The 20,239-nt window shown below is 53.8% G+C and overlaps 1 protein-coding gene across 2 annotated transcripts in view; it reads right to left on the reverse strand.

The window, feature by feature from the left end:
- The window catches only part of CERK (ceramide kinase), a 57,222-nt gene extending 37,364 nt beyond the window's left edge, over positions 1 to 19,858 (reverse strand). Inside the window, exons 1-2 of one of the 2 annotated variants that reach the window (XM_054469451.2) lie at positions 19,570 to 19,858; positions 50 to 163 (exon numbers count right to left, since the gene is read on the reverse strand). In XM_054469451.2, coding sequence (XP_054325426.1) covers positions 50 to 163; positions 19,570 to 19,711 — 256 coding nt within the window. In that variant the 5' untranslated portion in view covers positions 19,712 to 19,858. The remainder of the gene's footprint in view (positions 1 to 49; positions 164 to 19,569) is intronic. The other variant, XM_054469450.2, reaches the window with a different exon arrangement.
- Positions 19,859 to 20,239: the final 381 nt, after the last annotated feature.

A 20,239-nucleotide genomic window follows, 5' to 3' on the forward strand; every position in this document is an offset into this window, starting at 1 on the left:
CTATGTAGAATTAATGAAGATTGTGGGAGAAGACATTTAGGCTTATCACCTGTAAAAGCGTAAGGCTTTTCCATTTTCTGCCATTTTCCACTGCTGTGATGTTTCCCGTGAACGTCTGTTTCCTCAACGGCGATGATCTCAGATACAGGCACAGAGCAGGCATCTGTAAAAACACCACGTCCTTCTGTCAAAGAATTCATCAGAATCCACACAGGTAAAATCAGTCCAACTCCAAGAAGCTGAGAATATTCTGCTTTAATATTCTCATTAGAAATTCAGGCTGGGTGTGGTGATGTGCACCTGTAATCCCAGCACTTTGGGAGACTGAGGAGGGAGGATCGCTTGACCTCTGGAGTTGCAGTGAGCTATGATGGTGACACTGCACTCCAGCCCTGGCAACAGCATGAGACCCCATCTCCAAAAAATAAAAAAAAAATAAATAAAAAATATATATATATACATATAAATTTTTGAGATGGAGTCTCGCGCTATTGCCCAGGCTGGAGTGTAGTGGCGCAATCTCGGCTCACTGCAAGCTCTGCCTCCTGGGTTCACACCATACTCCTGCCTCAGCCTCCCGAGCAGCTTTTTTAATCCCCCCTCCCCAAAAAAGTAAGGTTATAGGTCGCTTTTAAACTCAGAAATAAATAACTGTGGGCAGCTCAATGTTACCAGACGGTGGGATGTTTTATTCAGCCGAGTCACCAAATGGAGGCTGCGATTTTTCACACAATTTGCTCAGCCATTCAAGCAGCAAATGCTGACCGTTCCAGGCCAGCTACCATGTTAAATTTGGGGAAACATGCTCAAGACACGGCCTCTGTCTGCATGACAGTGTCTGGTTCGGAAATCCAAGTGGGAGGGAGACACGTGACAGGACCCGGGACAGCAAGTGAGGCAGAGCCCAAGTGTGGCGCGACTGGAGTGCGGGGGGAGGAGAGAGGAGAGACTTCCAGGGGCCCAGGGGATGACAGCGCCGGACATGCTCCACCCTGGGAACCAGCGAGGACCCATTCCACCCAAGCCACCTGGGGCGTGTTCATCGGCCGGGCAGCTGTAATTACAGGCCTGCACATCAAAGAAAGTTCTGGGCTGGCAGCAGAGCCGTGGGAGTGACGGGTAACTGAAGACCAAGGCCTGAAAGAACTTGCCCAGGAGAGCATGGGATTGAAGACAGCAAAGCCAAGTTTGGGCGAGCTGGCTTCCAAAAGCTTATTCTAGAATTACTGTTAGGCATGTATGATATATTCTTACACTGAAGAACATTATAATTTGTGGTTAGCTTCCTAGGTTGGCTATAAAACCTGCAATATAGCCAAAATACTGTATTTTTGCCATAGCTAAATGCGAAAAAATTGCTATAACATTTGTAGTAATTTTGCATCATTTTTAAAGTTGTTGCCCATGGAAATCAAGTTCTAGGAACCTGGGAGGGTAGTGTCTGAACTGGGCCTTTGACCACTGTAGAAACCTTTGAAAGGCCGGTAGCGGGGCCTCCTGATTCCCTCTGAAGTGAAGCCAGCCCCAGGGGAGCAGACTTGCTGGGGTGGGGGTGGGTTACAGAGGATGAAGTCTGGCTGGAGGGCGGAGGTCTCAGGAGGTGTCTGTGTGCATCCTGCTCCTGGGTATCGGATGTGGGGTCCAGAGTGACTCTCAGGGTCCCCACCCTCTGATGTGCCCCACCTGGGCCTCCCATCTTTTTTTTTTTTTTTTGAGATGGAGTTTTGCTCCTGCTGCCCAAGCTGGAGGGCAATGGCTCAATCTCGGCTCACCGCAACCTCCACTACCCGGTTCAAGCAATTCTCCCTCCTCAGCCTCCCAAGTAGCTGAGATTACAGGTGTCCACCACCACGCCCAGCTAATTTTTGTATTTTTAGTAGAGATGGGTTTTCACCATGTTAGCCAGGCTGGTCTGGAACTCTTGACCTCAGATGATCCGCCCACCTCAGCCTCCCAAAGTGCTGGGATTACAGGCGTGAACTACCACACCAGGCCCTGGCTTCCTATCTTGCCCTTCAGGCTCTGACTCTAGAACACAATTTCCACCCACTTCTTATTCTTCCCCTCCCTTAGAACCCTGAACCCCGATGCTCCAGGCCCCTCTCTGCTCCGCTGGTCGGTGTCCACACAGGACAGCCACGTGGGATCTCAGGGCATCCCAGACACCTGCACCTGGACCAGCTTCCCTGTTGGCACATGGAGGCTACCAGCCTTCAGACACGGCTCTTCTCATCTGGCACGGCTTGCCTACTTAACCACCCCCTATTTCTTGAGGTGCTGGCCTTGCCCTCTGGGTCCTGCAAGGAAGTGACCATGGCACTCAAACCCCGTGAGTGCACCTGATGCCATGGCATCCTCGTCCTATGAGACAGAGTTAATGCCAGGCCTCTGCAGCTCCGGGACCCAGCACGGGCTAGGCTGGGGGCAGGGTTCAATGACACAGACAGTGAGTCAGGAATCCACCACCTATGGATATGACAATGAACACCGCGATCTTCCTAGACCACTGAGCGCGGGCTTCGGGACCTCCTAATGCCTGCAGATAACCACAACCATGGCTGTCTGATAAGAAGTGGCGACAGGCAGTGAGAACAAGCCACGGTCCGAGAGTCAGCGGTCAGGTCAGTTCCCCAACATCTGATTGACTGGTTTAGGAAACTGCACAGCAGATAGCACAGTAAGTTACGAATGACTCCAGGACAGTCACCTGAGTCTACAGGTTACTAACTTTCAGCCTTGCACATTCAGTCCCACAGACTCCAAGAGCCCAGGAAGGGACTCGCCATGCTGACGAGATGGAGTCTCCTCATTTTTTTTTTTTTTTGAGATGGAGTTTTGCTCTTGTTGCCCAGGCCGGAGTGCAATGGCTCAATCTCGGCTCACTGCAACCTCCACCTCCCGGTTCAAGCGATTCTCCCTCCTCAGCCTCCCAAGTAGCTGAGATTACAGGTCCCCACCACCAGGTCCAGCTAATTTTTGTATTTTTAGTAGAGACAGGGTTTTGCCATGTTAGCCAGGCTGCAGGCCACGCCATGCCAGGGGTGCCAGCACAAGGCCAGGTGGTCCACGTGCGTCCTGCCGGAAGGAGTGACACAGGTGCTGGGGCAGGGAGGTGGTGGGGACAGCCTCACTGTCAGGGTCAGGGTTCAGAGGATTCCCCGTGGGTGGAGGAAGGCGACATAGGGGCAGGAGCCAGGGAGAGGCAGAGGCTGCTGGGAGGGAAAGGGCGAGCGGCTGGGAGAGGGTGGCCACTCTGGATGGAGGGACGAGGATCCCACTTGGGTATGACTCTGAATAGCTACAAGTGTTCAGGACAGGGCAAGAGACTGAACAGGACCAAGGACGCCCTGGGGTGAATCCAGGCACCTTCTGCCACACTGGACCTGCAGCAAGGTGTACCTGCTCCTCTGGCGAGAGAAAAAGACAAAGATGCCAGCAGGGGTCATTAGTTTACACATGTTCCTTTTACACACAGATTAATAAATGGAATTATTGTCTCTAAAAAGGGACAGAAAAGTTAATAGAGGAACAAAATTCAATATTGTCTGCACAGCTTTATTGAGGAACGTCAAGAATAAGAACACAGGGCAGACAGAGTGGCTCACGCCTGTAATCCCAGCACTTTGGGAGGCCGAGGCAGGCAGATCACTTGAGGTCACGAGTTCGAGACCAGCCTGGCCAACATGGTGAAACCCTGTCTCTACTAAAAATACAAAAGTTAGCCAGGTGTGGTGGTGTGTGCCTGTACTCCCAGCTACTCGGGAGGCTGAGGCACAAGAGTTGCTTGAACCCAGGAGGCAGAGGTTGCAGTGAGCCAAGATCACACCAGTGCACTCCAGCCTGGGCAACAAAGTGAGACTCAGTCTGAGGAAAACAAAAAAGAAGAAGAAGAAGAAGAAGAATATAGCTGACCTCTGAACAACATGGGCTTAACCTTCAAGGGTCCACTGATGTGGGGAGTTTTCTTCTTTTTTTTTTTTTGTTTTTGAGACGGAGTCTTGCTCTTGTCACCCAGGCGTGGTGTGATCTTGGCTCACTGCAACCTCCGCTTCCCAGGTTCAAGTGATTCTCCTGCCTCAGCCTCCTCAGTAGCTGGGATTATAGGCGCCTGCCACCGCACCTGGCTAACTTTTGTACTTTTAGTACAGACGGGGTTTCACCATGTTGGCCGGGATGGTCTCAAACTCCTGACCTCAGGTGATCCGCCCGCCTCAGCCTCCCACAGTGCTGGGATTACAGGCATGAGCCACCGTGCCCCGCCAGATTTTTCAATAAAAGTGGCACTGAGCTCACCTGCCTCTCTTGCCTCCCCTTCCACCTCCTCCGTCTTCTCCGCCTCCACCACCCCTAAGACAGCACAACTGATCCCTCCTCTCCTCTTCCTCCTCAGCCCACTCAACATGAAGACCATGAGGATGGAGACCTTTGTAATGATCCACTTCCACTTACCGGATAGTAAACACATTTTCTCTTCCTTATGGTTTTCTTAACCACATTTTCCTTTCTCTAGCTTTATTGTAATACAGCATATAATTCAGGCCACATAGGAAATATGTGTTCATCAGCTATTTACATTATCGCAAGGCGTCCAGTCAACAGTAGGCTGTTAGTAGTTAAGTGCTGGGGGAGTCAAAAGTTTTCAACTGCATGGGGCCGGGGCGCTGACCCCCACGTTGTTTGGGGGTCAACTTGCACTGGGTGCGGCTCAGGACAGGGGCTTCCTTGCTGACTCAGGAGACCTGGAGTGGTGCGGCCATGGTGGGAACACATTCCCCAGGTGGTGATGAGTGGCTGGACTTGGCGTGGCTTTGGCCTGTATCTGGCTGCAGTCTTACTGTGGGTAAGCCGCTAAGCCTGGAGCATGGCTGTAAAGGGGGTGGAACGATGAACCCCATAGGGGATTTAGAAACTGGAATAAGATAAAGGGTGAAAAAGTTTCAAGCACAAAAATGTCCGATAAATGATGGCTTCCTTTCTTGTCAAAAATGCTGGGCTCAGCAGGGCGGGGTGGCTCACACCTGTAATCCCCGCACTTTGGGAGGCTAAGGTGGGCAGATCACGAGGTCAGGAGATCGAAACCATCCTGACTAACACGGTGAAACCCCGTCTCTACTAAAAATATACAAAATATTAGCTGGGTGTGGTGGCGGGCACCTGTAGTCCCAGCTACTCAGGAGGCTGAGGCAGGACAATGGCGTGAACCAGGGAGGCAGGGCTTGCAGTGAGCTGAGATTGCGCCACTGCACTCCAGCCTGGGCGACAGAGAGCAAGACTCCATTTCAAAAAAAAAAAAAAAAGAAGGCTGGGCTCGAGATGGAGGCTCTGCCTCCTTCAGGCCATTGTCCTTGTGTTAAGCTGAGGACTCCATAGTGAGAGGACTCCACAGTGAGACGCCTCCAGCCTAGCAGCACTCACCCCTTCTCCCACTCTCCTCACCTCCACGTGTCACGGGCATTACGCCCTAGTCTTCGATACTCTCATTTCTAATTAGGAGACAAAGAACCGGGCCAAGAATCTGAGCAAACTGAGAGCAGCTCCCTGCGGGGGCTCAGGAAACGCTTGCCGGCATCCAACGGTTGGAGAGCTGGTGCCTGCTCATCTGAGGGCAGGTCATGTGGACGGCAGTGGGGCCCCCGAGGGCTGGCACACAGAAGAATGCGGACGGTCCTCTAGAAGCAGAAGGAACTGCCCTCTGAGGGTGAGTCTCAATTTGCCGGCTCCAAGCAGCATCCCCGCACAGCACGTGGTGTGTGGACATGCCACAGCAGCCACGGGAGAAAACACACCTGACCCGGGTGGACAGATGCTGTGGGAACATCTTGCAAAGGGCGGAAGGTGGGAATTTGGGGGCACTTTCATATTCTTTTGCTGACAGAGATAAATTCTCCTGCCCATGAGACACCACAGTGACTCATATGGACATGGAGTGAGCTCTCCAATAAAGGTAATGATCAAATGGCCATCACATTCCAGAAAAATCAAATGCCATGTCAGCGAGTGAGGCTGGCCTCCTGGTTCTCGTGCGGCTCACGCGTTTGCTGGCTCCCTCTCTGCAGACCACTGCAGCATTTGCCACAGTCTGGGTAATGCCTGCTAGGGGCAGCTGAGAGCACGCTGACTTCCAGCTGCTTCTTTTTCCATTCTGTTCTCTGTGTTTTTTAGTGCTTGTTGTGATCCACTAAAATTAAATGTATTTCATGCTTGTGACTCACAGAGGAAAACAGTGCCTGCTGTCAATCAGCTTTGACACTAGAAGTTCCTGGATTAAACTGAGCCACGCGCAGTGGCCTCCCATCCAGCAGGAGGGCCCACGGGTTTCCCGTGTGTCACGAGAGCACTGAGTGTCTGCCAGTGACATGGGTGCACATGTGTGGGCAAGCTCATGGCAGGGCAGGGCCAAGGTGGCGGAACACGCCGCTCCAGACCTCAAGCAGCCGTTGGGAGGCCCCAGATGTCTTTCGCCTCTTGGGCATATGCAAAGAGAACAAGAGCAAGTTCACAGCCAAGAGCACAGCTGTCCCTGGGACTCTCCCTAATGCAAGCTGCCATGTAAGAACCGGCAGAGGGAATGGGGTGAGAGAGCAGGCCGCTGCCCAGTGCGCCCACTGGAGCAGTGCCAAGTACAGTGTGGAAATCTGTGGATCACACCCACACACACTGCAGGGGATGCTGAGGCCCAGAAGCGGCACGGGCCACACTGACCTCCATATGCCCGGCCCGCTCAGAGTCCGAGCAGTAAGGGTCACCCCAGAGGAAGAACACCCAAGAGATCCGAGTGGCTGGGAGTCCTGATTCCCCCTGCAATTACATGCAATGCAAACGCATTTCCCTGGCAACCCGCCGCTCAATAAACATGAGCTGTGTGAACATCTGATCTTCACTAAAAATTAAAGGTGAGTGCTTGCCTATGCCAAGGAAGACCAAAAACCAGCCCTGCCCACCACTGTCTGGGAGAGTCCAGAAATCTCACGTGCAGGAAACTCAGAGAGTGGCCAAACTGTCCCCTGCCCCTCCCCGCCCACCACGTCCGCCCTGACACAGCCCTTGATGGGTCTGATACACAGATGGAAGGAGGGGGAAGCCAGAACCCACATGACACCCACAGGTCAGCCCTGAGCTACGACTTATCCAGACACGATTGCACGTCCCCAGCTCTTGTCTCCGCTGCAGCTGCTGCTGTCATACAGGGATGTGACCAAGTTTGGATTTTTATGGGAAACCTTCTGATTGTAAAACATTAGTTACAATTTTAAAAGGAAAAGAAAAACTCACCATGCAAATCAAACAAAGAAAAAAAATCTGTGGCCAAATTTAGCCCAAAGACCTCTGCTCTGCAACCCAGTGAGGCTGAGCTGTGGTTTTTCTGACCACACGGATGATGAAGAAAATCTCACAGCAAGCCCCCAAAGTTCATGATGCTGGGATAAGGTACCTGCATAACTTACTGCTATTTCATGCATAAAATATGACCTTTGATCCTTGTCAGCACACCATTAGTAGCCACCAATGTCTCCTCTTCTTCTTCTTTTTTTTTTTTTTTTTTTTGAGACAGGTCTCGCTGTGTCACCCAGGCTGGAGTACAGGGGTGCAATCTCAGCTCACTGCAGCCTCGACCTCCCAGGCTCATGCAATCCTCCCACCTCAGCTTCCCAAGTAGTTGGGACCACAGGTGTGTGCCACCATGCCCAGCTATTTCTTTCTTTTTTTGAGAGATGGGGTCTCTCTGTGTTGCCCTCAGAGACCTGGTTGGTCTCTCTAACTCCTGGGCTCAAGCAGTCCACCTGCTCAGCCTCCCAAAGTGTTGGGATTACAGGCGTGAGCCACTGTGCCCAGTCTTCTTAGTTCTAGGGACACATCTCAAGTAAACAGTGTCCATTCCCTGTGGAACCCACCCCAGAAATCCTTCCTCGTCCTAACGTCCCGATACCAGCCTGAAGGTGCTGTGGTCTGCGTGCCCCACTCTCAGGCAGGGGCCTGGTCAGCACCCCACAGGACCACCCGGTGACCACCCAAGGTCCAAGGGCTTCTGAACATCCTGCACATGCCCCAACACCCCCCTGGCCCTGCCACCCACCCCGGCCCTGCCACCCCCATGGCTCCTTAGCATGGATGCTCCCTTAGCATGCACAAGAGGCCTGGACCTGAGGATGCCAAATCATTCCTCTCAGGAAACAGGGCTGTGGCATGTGGACGGGCATGTCACCCGCACAGCCCACGTGGCAGCCAACACACAGGACTGTGCTTTTCCTGTTCAGCCAGGAGGTTCTGAAAGGCAGGGTGGAATTACACACCTGCACAGCCCCTGTGTGTGGGTTGAGGAAATGAATCAGGCTAATTCTAGACCTGCTTAGACGACACCCGCAGAACTGAAGTCCATACCAGCTGGCATCTCAACACAGAACACCCGCCGTCCCCACTCCATGCTCGCTGTCAGGTCGCGGGAAACCTGCATCAGCCTCCCGTCCTAGGGACGAGACGGGGTGTCCGAGGGCTCCAGGGACCATACGGTGCCTCAGGGAACTTTGTCATGGGAACTGGACTGATTTTGCTCCAGGAACCCTGCTCTTCCCCCCGTGCACCCTGCTATGAAAGGCCACGGGGGCTACTTAAACAAATTCCAGAGTCCCTGCCTTTGAAGAGGGAGCTCACCCCAGATTCTGGAGCAGCCTCGCTCTGAGTCCCCACTCCCCCACCTGTGAGCTGAGCTCTAAGTCCCACATCTCCACCTCCGAGAAGATAACAAGAGGCGTGTCTGAGAGGGCTGTGAGGATCCCATTGGGTGTGAAGCCCATAGCACTGTAGGGCACAGCACACGCTGGCCTAAATGGAAAGCAGCATTCAGACATCTAGTTCTGGCCAGAATGAACCAAGTCCTACTGCCTGTGTCTCCCAGCCGCTATGACTGATATCTCTGGACAAGATACAAGAAACAGGCACTGAACCGGGGACACCAGAGATCCACAGCAGCAGGCCCACTGGCTGGAGAGACCGGCGTGCAGAGTCAGCAGCTGGGAGCTGGGTTTATCTCCAGCTCTGGCCTCGGGGACATCTGAGCTATGGGGAAGCAGGGCGGGTGCAGGCCCCCGTCCCAGAGAAGCCAGGGTGTGCTGAGGGCAGAGGGGCGCTCAGGGCAGAGGGGCGCTCAGAGCAGAGGGGGCTGGAGCAGGAATACTTGGCTCTGAGAATGACCAGATGAGTCCAGCCTCACTCCTGAGGGGCCAAAACAGGGCAGCCAGGGCCTCGGAAGCCGGACAGCCAGGGCCCACCTCCCTCGCCATGTGAGACAGACCTGCCATCTGTACCCAGCCAGGCTGAGCACCTGCTTTTGAAAAAGAAAAACTGGCTGGGTCTGGTGTCTCATGCCTGTAATTCCAGCACTTTGGGAGGCTGAAGCGGGAGGACTGCTTGCGTCCAGAAGATTGAGACCAGCCTGGACAACATAGTGAGGCCCTATCTCTACAAAATAAATTTTAAAAATTAGTGAGAATGATGGTACATGCCCGTAGTTCCAGCTACTTGAGAGGCTGAGGTAAGAGGACGGCTTGTGCTCAAGAAGCTGCAGTGAGCCAAAACTGAGCCACTGCACTCCAGCCTGGGAAACAGTGAGACTGTAAATAAATTAATTAATTAATTTAACTAAATAGAAAAATTGTCCAAATGACTTTATTTTTTATTAATTTTTTTTAAGAGACAGGGTCTTGCTCTGTCACTCAGGATGGAGTACAGTGGTACAATCATGGAACACCGTAACCTCGAATTCCTGGCGTCAAATGCTTCTCCTGCCCCGGCCTCCTGAGTAGCTGGGACTACAGGCATGCACAACACCCAGCCTCCAAAAAACATGAACAGGACTTGGCCTTACAAAATAATGTTTCAAATATCCAGGAAACAACCCACAATAAATCAGCCCACCAAGAACCAGGAAATGTTAACGTTCTCAAGGGAATAATCAAAAGACGTCAAACCTGAGATGACCCAGATGTTGATGTTATCAGACAAAGACTTCAAAGTAGTCTTTGGCCGGGCACGGTGGCTCACGCCTGTAATCCCAGCACTTTGGGAGGCTGAGGCAGGTGGATCACGAGGGCAGGAGATCGAGACCATTCTGGCTAACACGGTGAAACCCTGTCCCTACTAAAAATACAAAAAATTAGCCAGGCGCGGTGGCGGGCGCCTGTAGTCCCAGCTACTCAGGAGGCTGAGGCAGGAGAATGGCGTGAACCCGGGAGGCGGAGCTTGCAGTGAGCCAAGATTGCACCACTGCACTCCAGCCCGGGTGACAGAGCGAGACTCTGTCTCAAAACAAACAAACAAAAAACAAAGCAGCTGTTATAACCATGCTCACTGAGACACACTTGAACATCCTTAAAGTTTTCAGGAAAGAAGCTGGGAGTGGTGGCTCATGCCTGTAATCCTAGCACTTTGGGAGGCCGAGGCGGGCAGATTGCCTGAGCTCAGAAGTTCAAGACCAGCCTGGGTAACATGGCAAACCCCTGTCTCTACTTAAAAAAAAAAAAAAAAAAAAAAAAATTAGCCAGGCGTGGTGGCGGGTGCCTGTAATCCCAGCTACTAAGGAGGCTGAGGCACGAGAACTGCTTGAACCCAGGAGGCGGAGGTTGCAGTGAGTCGAGACCACGCCATTGCACTCCAGTCTGGGTAACAGAGTGAGACTCTATCTCAAAAAAGAAAAGAAGTTTTCAGGAAAGAAATGGAAACTATTGGAATCAAAAGGAAAATTTTAAAACTGGAAAGTACAGTATCTGAAATTTAAAAATCACCAGATAGGCTTAGTAGCAGAATGAATCAGATAGAGGAATAGTGAAGTTGAAAATAGGTCAGCAGAAAGAATCTATTCTAAAGAGCAGAGAGAAAGAAATTGTTTTAATGCACAAGAACCTTCTGCTTCTGGGAGGATGGATTAGCTGTGCTTTTCCTACTCCTTCTATTAAGTGAAGCCCTGGACGTCACACATGAAACAAACATAAGAAGACTCTGATGGGCGGAGAAAAGGCAGCTGTTCAGGGCCTGGGATCTGAGAAAGACACACGGCAGCCCCCCGGGGGTTTCCTTTGCCTCGTCTATCTTGGATTTGGAACTGGAGCAGCCTGAAACCTGGAAATGCCAACAGGTACAAACACAGAGCCCCAGTGAAAGCCAACTCAGTCTAGCCAGGGAAGGGGCAGCCTTGCAAAACAGAAAACTTTGCGACAATAACAACCTATCCCAGAAAAAAACGGGCCCAGCCCTCCAACCAAACCCACGTGGCCAACTAGCAGCTTAGACTTCCACCCTTGAGAGGCTGTGAGCAGGCACCCCACAACCTCTGCCAGGGCCATACAGGGGAGGCCACGCGGGAAGCTGGAACCCCCATCAGCACCAGCTGGTAAAAAGCCTCATGCCCACCAGGCATCGGTGGACACAAAGGGGCAGCCCAGCCTGGGCCCCTACCCTGCACTGGCGAGGTGCCCCTTCCTCCTTGCTGGAGTGGAGTAAGAGGAGGCCTGGCGGGGAGTCAGGGCTTTCACCCCACGTGCTGTTAGGGGAGTGCATGTGGGGAGCGGCAAGGAAGCACCTCCACCCCCAGCCAAGGTGGCCTTAGCAGAGGCCTGGCGGGAACTGTACCCCTCCCCAACCCGGCAATAACAAGCAGCCCCTGACTCTGCTGCCAACAAGGCTGAGGGGAACCTGGGCTTCCACCCCCACCTGGCAGTACCAGCTCCCTTCCCTGCTGGAGCAGTGCCAGAGAAACCAGCTAAACAGAAGGTGTAAACGCTGCCCAGTCTTAGAACATACTACAAAACGACCAGTGCTAGGTGAGTCTGGGAAGGAGGGCTGGGCTTTGGTGAAGCTGAGGATGGAGGAAAACATGTCGGGCAGGGAGGGCAGAGGGCACCTGGGGAGGCACAGGGCATGCGGGAGATCATGACGGCTGGGCTGGGCTGGTGAGCACGTGTGCCCCGGGAGCAGGTGGGGGCAGGGCCAGATCGGGGGGAGGTCAGGAATGCAAGCCAGGCCACAGGCACGCATGGGCGAGCAGTGCCTGGAGAACTTTCTAGCAGGGCAGCGTGTCTAAACATCAATGGGGCACACAGGCCGGCTGTCAGGACGGGCCAACGGCACTGGAGAGGGGATTAGTGACCCTCAGGGTGCTCTCCAAACTTCCAATCCCCATCACCCAGGGTTCAGCCACCAGGGTGTTCCCTAAAGAAATTCAACAGGCAGCAGGAGGGGTCGGGAGGGGAAGACCGGGGCCAGCTGGAGGCAGAAGTCATCTGACCCAGTCTGTGGCAAAAAGGGGACCAAGGTCAGCGAGAAAGGAGAGAAGAGGTGTGGGATCCGGACAGCCAAATCGAGAACCCAGCAGAGGTGTGGGATGCGATACAGCCGAATCGAGAACCCAGCAGAGGTGTGGGATCCGGGACAGCTGAATCGAGAACCCAGCAGAGGTGTGGGATCCGGGACAGCTGAATCGAGAACCCAGCAGAGGTGTGGGATCCGGGACAGCTGAATCGAGAACCCAGCAGAGGTGTGGGATCCGGGACAGCTGAATCGAGAACCCAGCAGAGGTGTGGGATCCGGGACAGCTGAATCGAGAACCCAGCAGAGGTGTGGGATCCGGGACAGCTGAATCGAGAACCCAGCAGAGGTGTGGGATCCGGGACAGCTGAATCGAGAACCCAGCAGAGGTGTGGGATCCGGGACAGCTGAATCGAGAACCCAGCAGAGGTGTGGGATCCGGGACAGCTGAATCGAGAACCCAGCAGAGGTGTGGGATCCGATACAGCCGAATCGAGAACCCAGCAGAGGTGTGGGATCCGGACAGCCGAATCGAGAACCCAGCAGAGGTGTGGGATCCGGGACAGCTGAAGAATCAAGAACCCAGCAGGCGGTGAGGGTGGGCCACTGGCCTAGGAGAGAGGCCGAGTAGCTGGAGCTTGTGTGCAGGTGACAGGCTGGCTGCCTCCAGGACAGAGGACAACTCGTGCCCGGAAGTCCACGCTGGGCTGATCGCTGAAGCCATTAAGTTGAGATGTATCCTGGACCAGCTACAGGTTCCTGAGATAACCCTCAAAAGGCAGGACTCAGCTGCATTTCTCATAGAAAACGCTGCTATGCAAAAATCTAGACTGTTAGGAAGAAAATAAATTGGGTGGGGGAACGGGAAGTAAAACACATTAGGAGTTTCTTAAACACACAGAAAGTGTATCTTCTCGAGTATGAAAGTTTCTTAAATACTGGTGGTTTAATTTCTCTGGGATAGATAATCAAAAATGGAATTGCTGGGTCAAAGGATATAACTTTTTTTTTTTTTTACAGTTTGAAAACACTGCCAGATTACTTTCCAAAAACAGCCTAGCAGTTCCCACTCCCATCCACTGGGTCTGCCAGCCCAGAAGCGTCCTGAAACTTCCTCAGCACAGAGCTGTGCTTTCGCCCTTCCCTATCCATTGCTGGGTGAGAGCAGCATCTCATCATTGCCTTGGGTCAGTATCTACTCAGACGCTCAGCATCCACTTCCGAATGTTTTCTTCTGTGAATCGCCTACTTATATCCATTGCCATTTGTCTAATGGATTGTCTGCCTTTTTCCTATCAATTTTCATGTAAGTTTAAAATGTTTAAAAAATGTTAACCTGGCCGGGCGCGGTGGCTCACGCCTGTAATCCCAGCACTTCAGGAGGTCAAGGAGGGAGGATCACGAGGTCAGGAGATTGAGACCATCCTGGCTAACACAGTGAAACCCCGTCTCTATCAAAAATACAAAAAATTAGCCAGGCGCGGTGGTGGGTGCCTGTAGTCCCAGCTACTCGGGAGGCTGAGGCAGGTGAATGGCATGAACCCGGGAGGCACAGCTTGCAGTGAGTCGAGATCGCGCCACTGCATTCCAGCCTGGGCGACAGAGTGAGACTCTGTCTCAAAAAAAAAAAAAAAAAAAAAATTGTAACCCTTTTTCTATCCTGTTTGTTGCAAATATCACCCCCATCATTTTTTATTTTTATTTTATTATTATTATTATTATTTGAGATGGAGTCTCACTGTGTTGCCCAGGCTGGAGTGCAGTGGTGCAATCTCAGCTCACTGCAACCTCCGCCTCCCAGGTTCAAGAGATTCTCGTGCCTCAGCCTCCCAAGTGGCTGGGATTATAGGCACACGCCAACATGCCTGGCTAATTTTTGTATTTTTAGTAGAGACAGGGTTTCACCATGTTGGGCAGGCTGGTCATGAACTCCTGACATCAAGTGATCCACCCTCCTCGGCCTCCCAAAGTGCTGGGATTACAGGTGTGAGCCACCGCACCCGGCCCTCATCATTTTTTTTAATTTATGGTATCTTACAAAAGAAATTTTAAAATTATTTAGTCAAATAATCTAGCTTTTTCTTTATTCTTTCTGGATTCCATCTCAGTTAGGAGAGCCTTTTCCCATTCCAATATTATAAACTGTCCTCTATTTTCTTGTAAGAATTTACAGCCAGGTGTGGTGGCTAACGCCCGTAATCCCAGCACTTTGGGAGGCCGAGGCGGGCGGATCATCTGAGGTCAGGAGTTCGAGATTAGCCTGGCCAACATGGTGAAACCCTGTCACTACTAAAAATACAAAAATTAGCTGGTGGCAGGTGCCCGTAATCCCAGCTACTCAGGAGGCTAAGGCAGGAGAACCACTTGAACCCGGGAGGTGGAGGTTGCAGTGAGACGAGATCTTGCCACTTCACTCCAGCCTGGGAAACAGAGGAAGACTCCAAAAATATAATAAAATATGTTATATATATATGTATATATATATATATATATACATTTTCCTATAATTCAGCTTTCTACTCTTAAATATGCACCCAAGAGGAGCAAAAGCACAGCCCCTAAAGGGTCAGGGTGTCTTTATCCACATAGTCAAGGTGAATGGACTGGAAACTGTCCAGAAGCCCATCAGCAGGTGAACGGATACACTAGTGCACCCACACAATGCAATATGACTTAGTAACCAGAAAGAAGGAACCGCTGACATGATGAATCTTAAAAAAAACAAAATGAGATAAAGCGGCCGGGCACAAAGAAGTGCACATGGCATGATTCCATTTACATGAAACTCTATTAGCATCGCGCCCGCCCCTGGTGAGAAAACAGCCCAGGGCCCAGGAGAAGGTTCTGGGCTGCTGCTATCCGGGTGATGTTTACACAGGTGCGCACGATTATCAAAATTTAACCAACTATGTGCCTTAAAATGTCTGAGTTTTATTGCACACAATTATCAAAATTTAACCAACTATGTGCCTTAAAATGTCTGAGTTTTATTGCATGCAATTTAGACCTTGATAAAGTCAATTTTTAAAAATCATGTCTTAGGAGAGGAATTAGTAGCGTGGAAAACACTCTGCAGTATATTTTCTCAGCTTTTCTTTCATGCATATTTACATATATACAAATACCAAATATTAATCACATCTAAGTCGAAGAGTGACTTTTTGTGTATGGTTTTCTGTGTTTTCTAGATATTATTAAATCAACATGACTTACTTTTGTAAGCAGGAAAAACATTTTTTTTAAGTATCTGTGGCATGCCCATGTTTTGCCAGGCACTTTGCAGGGTGTGCTGAGGACACGCTTTATAAATACAGCACTGACCTGCCCAACGAGTTCACCACCAGCCTGGGACATCCCAAGTGGGGTTGGTGGAAGGAAGGGGAAGATCCTTCCACAAAGGTAGAGCCTGGGCAGTAGCCCCCTCACCCCCAACACACACACACACACACACACACACACACACACACACACTCTTCCCATTCCCAACTCTAAAGGAATAAATGCAGGGTTTATCTAAGTGTGTTTTGCGACAGTCAGGGGAAATAACCCAGATATCAACGCAGTGTTTCCAGTTCAACGAGCATGACCCACTTCGAGTTCCTGTTTTCGTCCTGCCCTACTTCCCACCAGGCTGGCGGCCCAGGGCACTTGCTGTTGCAGCTTCCTCAGGTTCAGACCTCACCCAGGCCCAGGAAGCTGCAGCGATCCAAATTGCTAGTCCTTGTCTTTGCTCTTGTACAGTCAGTCACTGTCCCAGCATGATAACCCACTGAGGAAAGTGCACGTGCCTGGGTTCAAAGCCAGCTCCCTCTGTACATCACTGCCTCTGGGCCCAGTCAATTCCCACTCCTACTGTCCACATCTGAAATAGGGGTGATGCTACGGAGAAAACAAAGGAGTCGGAATAACTAAGCGGCCACCCCAGCAGGGCACACACAGTGGCCTTGGCTTTGTCTTTAGCCCATCGGTCACCTGGAGCTCCAGGGCTGCTCCTGCCTCATCTCACAGGTCCTCCTAGGGCCAGTTTTTGCACAATTCTCCACCTCTCATCATTCTTCAACCTAATCAATCCCAGTGTGCCCAGATACATCTGGGGGAGTGGAGAGGGCTGGGCAATGCCACCTTGCTGACCAAATTAAATGTCCTGTGAGCTGGTTCACATTCTCCTGCCCTACTATGGCCCTACTGACCTCAAGCATAGAAGAATCAAACCTGGGCCTGATTCCTTTTGGGGACTGTAAAGTTATGAGAAAAAAACTAGAGACAGCGTGGCTGTGTTTCTGAACTCATTCACAACTTAGCGTTTCCCAACTTGTTGATGTTTTCCCATTGTGTGGGAGAGCACTCCTGGGTGGAGAGGGCAGGCTGCTTCCTGGAGGAAGCCCACCAGCCAGGGCCACCAGCCAGGGCCACCAGCCAGGGCCCCACCATCCATGGCCCCACAAACCAGGGCCCTCCCTCTCCAAGAGGGACCAAGCTCCCGGCAGGCCAGTCAGGCAGCTCAGGATGAACCTGCACAAAAGCACCTTGGCTTAGCAAGAGTGAAGCAATAAGCATGCCAAGAGGCAAACCCCAGCAGGCTGGACAAAAGCAGATGCCACACCACACCAAGCCCTGACCCGGGCGACCAGAAACCATAATGGGAGCCGGCTGGGGACGCCAAGGCAGAAAGCAGTGATGACTGACCTCCCACACAGATGCCCTGTAAGGTGGGGTCTGGCGTCTCTGCGGCCGCTGGAGCCCGAGGGAGGCCTTACAGCCCAGTGGCTACAAGCACAGCAGCTAATTGGGCCAGTCACTTCCAGTCCCTGCAGATCGGCCCCTGCATCCCCAGGACGGGAGCAGCTGCCCCTCAGGAACCCATCCGGTTTGAAGCCCAGTGGCCCGCACTTAGGAAGCGCTTGGGGGAGGCAGTCATCTTCCTGAAGCCTAGGGATTTACAACAAAGTACAAACCCTTCGGGCCCAGGCCAGGCATCTGTTCTCCTTGTGTGTGGGCCCTGGTAGGTGATATTTGGGGTGTGACATTTCTACCAAAGGGGACATGAGGAATACCTTAGGAAAGTCAAGTCTCAGATGCCCAGCCACAGATAGGTAACCCCAGGGCTGGAAACCAAGTGTTGGTCATGGGTCTGAGACCACCCCTCCACCTTGGCCCCACCTAACGTTCAACTCTGTCCCCACCAGCACCCAACCCACAGATCCTCACAGCTCAGCACCAGAAAGCGCCCGGAAGAACTCCTGACCTCAACTGCCCACAGGGTCTAAAGGTGTCATCCCAGGCTCCGAATATCCACCAGAGAATCTTGGCCTCCACCACACCCACCCCAATCTGCCCACAGGGTCTAAAGGTGTCATTCCGGCTCCGCACATCCACCATGAATCCTGGCCTCTGCCACACCCACCCCAATAATTAAAAAGAAAAAAGACTGGGCATGGTGGCTCACACCTGTAATCCCAGCACTTTGAGAGGCCGAGGTGGGCGGATCACCTGAGGTCAGGAATTCAAGACCAGCCTGGCCAACATGGTGAAACCCCATCTCTACTAAAAATACAAAAATTAGCCGGGTGTGGTAGCGGGCTCCTGTAATCCCAGCTACTCCGAGGCTGAGGCAGGGAGAATTGCTTAAACCCAGGAGGGGGAGGTGCAGTGAGCCAAGATCGTGGCATTGAACTCCAGCCTGGGCAACAGAGCAACACTCCGACTCAAAAAAAAAAACAAACAAAAACAAACAAAAAACAAAAACAAACCCTCTGTCCTCCTGCGGGGCTTTCTCTTCTAGTAAACAGCAGCTCCAACAGACCTCCTTCCCGTGCTCAGTCCCTTCACATCCAACCCCGCCCACCTCCATCTCCCATCTGGACAGGGCCAAAGCCTCTGCATCACAGCACCCATCCCTCCTCTGGGTCCTCCACGCAGAGGCCACGAGATCCCCGGAAAATGCTAAGTTGGATAAGGCCCTCCAGGGGCTCCCACTCTACTCACTCAGGTCCCCATCTCAGCCTGTAAGGCTGCAGGAGACCTGGGCCCCAATCTCCCTACCCCATCTCCCTTCACTCCTGCCACACTGGCCTCCTGCTGGTCTCAGGGCCTTATACTCGCGGCTCTTCCTGCCTGGATGGATCTGTCCCTGGAATGCAGAGCCCTCGGTCTCTCCAGGTCTCTGGTAAAAGCCACCGTGTAAGTGAGGGCTGCTGAGACCACCAGGTACCAGACAGTGACCTGCCCCCACCTGCACAACCCTGCCCCCTACCCTGCGGGCTCTGTCCTCAGTGCCCAGCTCCATCAGACACTTGTCTCTGTGTGCCCTGTCTCTCTCTCTAAGGGAAAAAGCTCTGCTGCAGCAGCGACTGTGTCACACATGTTGGCCCCCGTCCCCAGCAGGCACACAATAAAAACTTGCCAAAGAGGGCATGAATGAAATGGAACACACCGCTACCACCCAGCCTGGGTCTCCCGTGCCGCCAACACCTCCCCCTTCTCACTGTCCAGACCTGAGCTGCTGCAATCCTCCCACTGCCCCAGAGTGTGGAAGGGCACCTCTTTATAAGCCTCTGCCAACCTCTCTGCCACCAGACAGCTCTGCCCTAGAGCCTTGAGGTGGCTGTCCCTCCTCGGCACCGCGGCCCTCCAGGGTGGGCTGTGCGTCCTCCATGTTTACCAAAGTCACTCTTCTCCTCATCCGGAGGGCCTCTGCGGGGCAAGTGGCCAACCCGTGGCACCGAAACCAATTCCCCCATCCCGAGCAGGGAGCACACCCCACAGAAAGTCAGGGGCCCCTTCTTTAACTTCTTAACAGGAAGTCCTCACCCTGCAAGGGCGCCTCTCAGGTTTCGAATCCCTGCTAAAGAAAAGCATCTGTTCTTGGATTAAACTGTAATGCGCGTGGTGGGGAGCGCCTGGCACCCCCCCTTAGGATCCATCCACAGTCCGTCTTGTCCAGAGGTGCCCTGCGGACAGACCGCACCGGGGGCCACGACCCCGCGCCCGCGCCCCGGGTCCCACCTCCCCGCGGGGATGGGGCGCCGGCCTCCCCTCCACTGCGCGGCGCTTTGTCCTCCGGTTCCCGGAGCAGACGGCGGCGCCCAGCCCGGCCCCTGGCCCCGGCCTCCCTCCCGCCTGCCCCGACCCCTCCCTGGCGCCTGCGCTCCCAGGGCCCCCCGCCTTACCACGGCCGCTCGCTCCCTGCACCCGGTCCCCCCAGCCGGGTCCCCCACGCCGCCCCCGCTCCCTGGCCAGGTCCGGCCGAACCCGGGCGGCGGCGACACTCACCCGCGCCGGGGGTGCCGGCTCCGGGCCCCGGGCTTCGCCACCAGCGCAGCAGAGCCCGCGCGGGCTCCAGGCTCACGGCGCAGCGCTGCTGCTTTACCCACAGCACTGAGTGCAGCGGCTCCGCCGCCCCCGTCGCCCCCATCTCCGCCGGCGGGCTCGTCCGCCAGGCTGGGGGCGCGCGGACGCCGAGGTGCGCCGGACCGTTAGCGGCCCCTGCAGTGGCCCGGGCGGCGGGCTGCGGGAGGCGGGCTGCGGGAGGCGGCGCTGCGTCACCCCGTACGCGGGCGGCGGGGACCGCGGAGGGGACGGGCGGGGCGGGGGCGAGGAGGAGGAGTGGGTAGAGGAGGGGCCGGGAGCCGGGGAGAGGCGGGGGGGACCCGAGAAGGGGAGAAGAGGGCGGAGGAGGGGGCCGGGATGGGGCTGGCCGCGGCCAGGGCGCTGGGGCCGGGAGACGGCTGCCTTTCTCTCCTCTCCTCTCCGGCGGGTGCCGGGTGCTGAATCTGGCGTTCCCGCGACCGGTCGGGACTCAGTGGCGCCTTCCGCGCGGCCCTCCGTTCAGGCGGGGTCCGGGCGGCGCGGAAATGCAGTCCTGGCGATCGGGCGCGGGCGGGGGGAGGGGGGCGGGCCTGGATGGGGGCGCCACGGGCGGCGTGACCTTGGGCGGCGGGTG

Source organism: Pongo pygmaeus, chromosome 23, assembly GCF_028885625.2.
Source record: "Pongo pygmaeus isolate AG05252 chromosome 23, NHGRI_mPonPyg2-v2.0_pri, whole genome shotgun sequence".
NCBI lineage: Eukaryota > Metazoa > Chordata > Mammalia > Primates > Hominidae > Pongo > Pongo pygmaeus.